The 7961-nt window shown below is 46.2% G+C and overlaps 1 protein-coding gene across 1 annotated transcript; it reads right to left on the bottom strand.

The window, feature by feature from the left end:
* Positions 1-249: 249 nt before the first annotated feature.
* Positions 250-2670, bottom strand: LOC128740732 (amphoterin-induced protein 2-like). Its single transcript, XM_053836297.1, has one exon. It carries the CDS (start codon positions 2668-2670, stop codon positions 250-252), a length of 2421 nt encoding a protein of 806 aa, XP_053692272.1.
* Between the last annotated feature and the right edge of the window lie 5291 nt (positions 2671-7961).

Genomic DNA, 7961 nt, shown 5'->3' with positions numbered 1-7961 from the left:
GGCAACGATCTTCTCCTTTTTCATTTACTTGTGTAGTTTTTATTTTCAGTCGACAATCCCCCGATAAGGAAAACTTTAGAGAAAACTTTCCGTACTAACCAGGAAACGAAATGCGTTCAAACAACTCTTATAAATGTATACAAAACAAAGACAAACTCTCCTCGCTCTCTATCTCACTTGCGTCCGCTTGCATTCGAACTTTTTTCAAATAGAACTACACACTTACAAACAGAAACTTTAAAAAATTGACTACACATCAGTACCGCATCCTTCCTGGTAACCCTCGTCCGGGGAGTTTCGGCTGTTGGATAATGCACGTTTCAAGGCCGTCACTGGAGGCAGCACTGGTACGCCACCTTTCTGCCACACCCGCAGGGTCTTAGCGTTCATTGGCATGCTTCCGGTGCTGCCATGGTGTGCCGGCTGTATACTGCTGAGCTTATTGTGCAGCTGTTCCGCCCCGGGCACAATGGGCAGCCCATAATCGGAGGGATAGCCACTTGGGCCACCGGCGCCCGCAGCGGGAATTGTTCCACCGACGGCGCCTACCACACTGGAACCACTGCTGCTTCCGTTACCACCACCGCAGCCCGCTGCAGTTAGCGTTCCGCTGCCGCCAAAGTGTGTCCGCGGAAATGTCCGACTATGATAGTCTACGGAGGACGCTTCATCGTCTAGATTCATCATGTTGTTGTTTGCTCCGATGATCGGGATCTTGTCGGAGTACGTGGTGTAGCCTCCACTGGCGATCGTAGCGGTCGGAGTCCGCGTCAGAAGCATATCGGTCGTTTGCTCTAGTGCCGATGTAAGATTGGAGCTGTGTGTTTCCCACAGACCAGAAGGATACAGTGAATCACAGCCCGCTCGACTGTATTCACCGCTTCCCGGCCGTTCGATGGGATCCATCAGCGAGAGCGTATTCAATGCATTGGCAACATTAGCGGATAAGGTAACACCTGGGTTATTCTCCATCATACCTGGTCCGCAACCAACGCCGCCACCACCTATACCACCACCACCGCCACCGGCCAGATCGTTAATGCTGCCGAGTCGTTTCGTGTCGTTGATCAGATCTGGATTGTTTCCCGATGACGAGTGCGTGGGGGACACGAAACAGTTGCCGGACGCGATCAAACTGCCGCCAGCGTCATAGTGGGACGTCGAGTAGGGCAAATCGGTTAACCGGGGCGGCTTCTGCACCGGATTGGCGCTCTTTAGATCGCCGGAGTTTTTTCGATCTGGAGAATGGACATCATTAATTGGTGTGCTCACCTTTCCATTTACATTACTAGAGGGACTTACGGAGGTGATAACCTCGACCTGGCCGGGTGTCTTTGTCTCCGTCATCGGTATCCGACGCAACCGGACCAGCAAAAACAGGATGATCAACAGTATGAACAGTATCAGTATTACTAGTGCGGCACTCAGGCCGATGATCTGTTTGTTCTCGATTGCGAAGCCGATGTCCCGCATTACGACGTGCAAGGTGAAGTTCGCTTCGGCCGTTCCGGCCCTATTTTCCACCACACAGTAGAACTCATTGGAGTCCGAGTCCTGGGCATTCGTTAGCACCAATCGGCTGCGCTTTTCAAAGTTACCCTGTTCGTATACGTATACGCGCTGATAGGAACTAAACTGGGAGTTATTGGCTAGTAGCTTTCCATTCCAGTACCAGTTTACGATAGCGGATGGAACGGCACTGGTTCTGCACTCGATGCTGGCGTTTTCTCCGGTGAAGGCCTGAATGTACCGTCGAACCGGTAACATCTCCGGTTTGCACGCGAAGTCGTCCACGTGGAGTTCGGCGAATGTCTTCCCGATGATTCGTTCCGGGCCTCCGGCGCACACGGGTGCGATCGGATAGGGAATGTTGTTATCGGTAAGCCAGACCTTGGTGGCTCGCAACCTGCAGTCGCAAACCCACGGGTTTTCATGCAGCTCGACCCCGTGCAATTTGCTGAGAGTTTCGATCGTTTTAGGCCGTAATTCCGACAGTTGATTGCCGTTCAATTTCAACGAATGTAGTGAGCTGAGACCTTCGAATGCTTGCGGGGCGATGCTTTGAATTTCGCAGTACGAGAGGTCCAACTTGGTGAGGCTGGATACGTTTCGGAAGGCATGAGATTCTATCTTCTGAATGTGATTACGAGCTAGGGTGAGATCTCTCAACGAGGCAATGTACAGAAACGATGCAGACGGGATGGCAGTCAACAGGTTGAGAGACAGATCTAATTCGACGAGATTGGTCAATCCGGCGAATGCACCGTCGTCAATCTGCCCCAGGCGACAGTTGCGTAGGTAAAGCTTCTGCAAGTTGAGCAGATTTGCACGGCTAAATGTTTCCTTGGGCAAAATCTGCAGGTTGTTGCCCGACATGTCCAACACTTGCGTGGAGTAATCGATGTGTTCCGGGATAATAATCAACTGCTTGTCGATACATTCGACCGCTTGTTTGCCACCTTTCCACTTGCACTGACAAACCGCCGGACAGCTGCGTTCGGCTTCGGTTTGCGAAATGCATACTGTTAATAGAATTAATGCCACCACCAGTCGGCTGCTCGAAACAATGGACGCCGACGTCGAGCTGCTGGCTTTCCTAGGACGACGATTTTGTGCTTTCACTTCGCTGCTGCTGGCAGTGACTTCGCTATGACGGCACGGATTTGCCATGATAGGGGTTTTTTTTTCGCTCTGCAGGATGATTGAAGACAATATGATGCGCGGGGTCCTAACGGACGCGAGTTCGACCTTCTCCGTTCAGATCGTTATTTACACCCCTCGGAGAAAATTCTGTGCACAGCTCCGGTGGCTTTTATTAATTTCGTTTTTTCTCTCAAGTGTGCTTAGTTGAGACCGAGAAAGACTCTGTTTCGGAAAAGTATTACGCGCACGAAATAATCCGCATTCGAAGTGTTCTGAACTGAAACTTTTCAGTTAACGTTGGGAGTAACGTTCTTTATTGCGTTCATGCTATGATTGCCAACTATAACCCAATGATGATGCAATCGGAAGATTTCACAATTTTTAGCTCAATTCATTTCACCACAACAGCATGCAAGCTTAACAATTGTATCTTTCCAGAAGCAGCTCGCATATGAGAGAACCGTTTATTTAGGGTTTATAGTCGCTTTCCTAGTCTGATCCAAGCAGGACGCAAAACCGCACTTAATCGCACTTAATCCTGGGGATTCGGTTTGCTTTACTACACTATACTATATAGCACATCGTTCGAAATCTTTCTTCTTTGTTGGCTAAGATTTTCACTCACTGCTTCGTTTGGGTGCACAAGCCAGAGATGAACTATGTTGGACACTAGAACCTTCCCCACTTCTAATGAGCACTAAAGTGATTTTCGCTCTTCCACCTCATTTAGCAAGTTACTTTTCTTCTGCTGTTTTTGGATCCTTTCACTTGCCAAATTGATCCGATCACCAAACCACTATCTCGTAAGGGTTTTTCTTCTTCTCTTGTCACACGACTGATTCTAATTGAATTATGATTATCACATTACCGCTTATACTGGGTCGCCGGTAGCATTCCACATGCCGCAAACTGTCGATGTCGTTCAGCGATTATCGATGCTTTCACCTTCTTCACGTGGCATGCAGCTCTCAATAGGGTTTTATCACGAAACTGCATCGGAAAGCGAGGCGGCAAAAATCATAAAAAATCAATTTTATGCATAAATCTTTTTTTCATTCACTGGTAATAAATCCAATTTAATCCTTGTTATGTGCTTTATACGAAAATTTATTACGTAATACGCTCGGAATGCGACTCGGGTCCGAGAACCCAGCGCACACGGTTCAATAGTCGATTACGGTCGTGGCCACCGGGGCTGCGGGCGTAAATTTGCGTTTAAATGTGCAGCCACAATCAGTGGGCCTACCGAGAAGGAAGGTTTTATTTGGGATTTCAATATTTCATAATCCGTTGTTGGTGAGCCGGTTCGATTCGGGGCTCTCACTGCTCCCGTACTCGTACGTATTCCGTTCCGTCTATGACCACAGCAATCACACCACAAGTATTCACCAATGATTCTCTCCAGTCAGAAACTGTTCTTGGGCATGCTAAATGTTCACGAGAACCCAATCTTTAATCCTTGCGGTCATCCTATGCGGCACTGTAAATCACTTCCGCACTCACACACAGCTCTGCAAGCACAAGAAGGGGCAATAGGCACTCCAAGCACTCGAGAGGATTGCCTGCTTCCAGTTTCCTTTCCAAAATTGGCTTTCGAGATCGTAATTCCCTGCTTAAAGCCGATAATTATGAACATCCAATCATCAGAACTCGCACATCACCTGCCGCAAGCCCAGGGCATTCCCACTCTTGGCTGGCGTCTTCACTATCGAGCATTTCTTCGCTTTTTCGGTGTACATTAGCGCATTCCTAGCAGCGCGATTGATTTTTCCCCCTTCACCAAACACACCAGTACCCTCCGGTCTGTTTTCACCCTTCGGCAGTTTCTGATGATTGCCTGCCCTCGCTGAATCTCTGTCAATTTACTTCCGTTGCTTTTGGCGAGAAATAATTACAATTTTTTCTTGTTTTTCGCTGGACGAAAGTAGAGATTATTATGCTCGTTAGGATGCACTTATAGCTCTTTCTACAGCCCTCCAAACAGTCACTATTCGGAATAAAAACGTCACGCACGGACAACTCGACACGTCCGAAGCACACGGTAAACAAGCATTGACTGATCCTTCACGACCATGCAAAACATGCGAGCCTTGCGTACTGAACGAAAATCGGTCAAAACTGAGAAAAAAGAGAGAACATAAAAGATAATCTCTCGCAGTGGGACTCTTACTGCTACCATTATTGATTCGTTACCCTTGCCGCCAGTGTTGCCACATCGAAGTCTGTTCCCAGTTTGGACTTAAAAGGAAAGAATTCTACATTTCTTTTCGTGATAGTAATCTAACACTGTGAATCATCTTGTAAAATTTTTAAACCTCAGTGGTCTTCACTTTTACGGGAAAGAAAGCACTTATAGCAACGCTGTTTACCGCTCGCTTTAACAAGCGTATATCCTCAATTATCTCAGCATGCCAAGGTTCTCTCCCGCTCTCAGTCGGTAAAAACAACGATTGAGTGAGAACCGCTCATTCATGTTTTCCTTCTCTCAAGCACAGGGTGCCTCCGTAGCATTGTCGGAGTTCCTCCGAAACCACTACCTTTGCAACTACCACTTCGTATTGCCCATGCGCATTTCCTGTCGCGAATAGGCAAGAATTGCATGCTTTCCATCCGAGGGCAGCTTCTGCATTTCTGTCGGACTGGCGGACGTTGTTGGGTTCTATAGAACCCAACATACACCGTTTAGTGGACGTCACATGGAAACTACTATTTTTCCTAACCGGGATAATCTTTCTATACATAGCGTATAAATCAAAAGAGGATTCGAAGCAAAAATCATCAGACCCGAAACAAGCCGCAAGCTTTTTTACAAATTCACCTCACAAACTCGGGGGGTGGTAGGTGGTGGTGGGTACTGGTACACCGCCGTCGATCTACCGTGTCCCCCGAATATTAAAAACCTACCAGCCAGCAGCGCTGCTCGGTCGAGCGCTGGCTGGGAAACCTTAAAGCGTTCTTCGCGACGAGTGGAGGGTAACCCTCAAAATGACTAAAAAAAATTCTACGCAGTAAAAACTGCTTCCTATCGACAGTGAAAAAAAAGCGAACCAAACCAGAGATGGAGAGGAAAAAAACAATGAACCCCGGCGACTCGAAACGAATCAAACCAAATTTCCTGCCTTTGTCAAAAGCCGGGCGAGGCGACCATCTTCGGGGCGAGCCTAACGCAGATCGATGGGGATTACGTGCCGCGTCGCCGTTTCGCCACCAATCCAACCAATCCATTCCAATCCAATCCGTCCGTCCGTCCGTCCGTACAGAGAGGTGAAGAAGTAAGGCCTAACCGGCTGAAGAAAAACTAGCTCGTTACACCTAATTTCGCAGCAGCCAGCCAGCCAGCCAGCCGACCGGTCCGCAGCCTGAGGGAACCGGACGGAATGCCGTACGGTCGCGTCGGTCCGTTCGCGCTGAATGGTTCACTTAGCCCGGCCGGTCGTCGAAGAAACGGACCCAAACGACCGCAACGACGACGGAGACAACGAAGATACGTATAGGTAAAGGTACAGGCGATTTGAGCGAGCGCTGTGATACACTCCAGCCGGCTCATTCACCACCAGAAGCCATCGTCCTCGCCGTCCGTCGTCGTCGTCGGCATCGCTGATCAGCCGAGTGTGGCAGGTGTTTTGCGGGTTCCTCGCTCGGGATGCGTTCTTAGCGAACTAATCAACTTGTGTAACTTCGCTTGCTGGAGCATGAAAATGAGTCATTTCGTAATAATGCGTTCTTGATGCTTGGCAGAATTATGCTCGGTTCGGAGCGAAAAAAAGGGAAGTATGGGCATTTATTTGCAGCGGAATAATGAGACGATGTCGATGGTTAGATGCGGCTAAAAACGAGCGCTTGACGTTTGAAAGAACAGAAACTGAGGCGGTTTTATTACCGCTAAAGCTGTAATAATGTAATGGGTTCTCTGGAATTTTTCATCTCGAAAGGGCAGCAATAAAACAATTTTTGCGGATACATTATAAACGAAGTGGTTATAGGAAATTCGAAACAGGTTTGTATTTCTTTATGTAATTTTTAAATTAGAAAAAAGCTGTGCTGAAGTCTGTTTCAAGTGCAATATTTGGAAGAAAAAAGTGAAGCATATCATCATAGCGTAAGCTGCAAACATCATCAATTTCATGAAAAATGATGCTATCGAAATTCACAAGTACTCCAATTTGGTTACGATCTTTTGTATCTGTTTCTTTTCGGAATATTTTGGACTATTATTCTTGTATTTGGCGCTTGTTATCTCCTCTTCTGACGTATTGTTGTCCCAAAAATTACCCTCGTTATTCTAGTATTCATAACCTAGCTCTGAACCCATTTGAATGATTCTGATACCAAAATAATGACATTTTAAAGTTGATTTTTAAGGCTCAGCCTTCCTATAACCGAACTCCTAGCTCCTCATATCTCCAACTGGGATGTGAATAAGAAATGAGAAGATCGATTAACCAACTCCACCAGGACTGTTCCAAACAGCAATACTGTATTGATCCTCCAGCGAAACAGTGATTGTCTTGCAAGCCGGTACCACTAAAACTTACGCAACGAACGACATAGGTAATTCAGATCTACAAAATTGGCAAAAACCTAAGCGACGAAAATAGACTTTGGCTAGTGAGTGTATTCAAAATCAGAACGATGGTACCTACGTAAAGGGCTGGTCAGAAAAGCGAATTCTGACTGATAATATGCCTACAAAAACGTAACAATACTCAGTAACAAGGTCCGACAACGTCACTTTTCATTACAAATTGTCACTCAACAATGGAGCAATGAAGTTTCGGTTTCAACTGAACCAGCAGCGCTTCGTTTCAAAACTAGCTTCAATCAGCGTCTGTAAAATGGGTTTCACTTCATCATGACGATCGGTTTTAAAGTTTCAGCTTTATTTTTCTATCTAATATTTAGTAGAACACAAACGACTTTGAATGCAAATAAATTAAATTTGAGTGACATTTCCTACAATATAACGCATTTCATATTTAACTTAGTCAATTTCGATAAATCGTGCCTGACTTTCAGTCGTCGTCACTTGAAACTTGATTGAAGCGTTCTATTAAACAAATGAAACAATCCAGCCAGCACCAACTCGTATATTAAAGTACAAAAATTATCGTAAATATCTCTTAATAAACTCGGAATCGTAATTAATGCTTAATAAAGTGCACCGAAGTTGATTTTCTGTCGTATATAGTGACAGTAACTGACACACATATGATATTCGGCACAAAATCGTATAGTAGCATGGAGCGAGTCGGGCTCAATCGGATATTATCGTATATAATTACTTATATACCTGAAACGCGTATATTTATTCCCCATCA

Source organism: Sabethes cyaneus, chromosome 3, assembly GCF_943734655.1.
Source record: "Sabethes cyaneus chromosome 3, idSabCyanKW18_F2, whole genome shotgun sequence".
NCBI lineage: Eukaryota > Metazoa > Arthropoda > Insecta > Diptera > Culicidae > Sabethes > Sabethes cyaneus.
The sequence above is the reverse complement of the archived record's forward strand: the minus strand, read 5'-3'. Positions and strand labels throughout refer to the sequence as shown.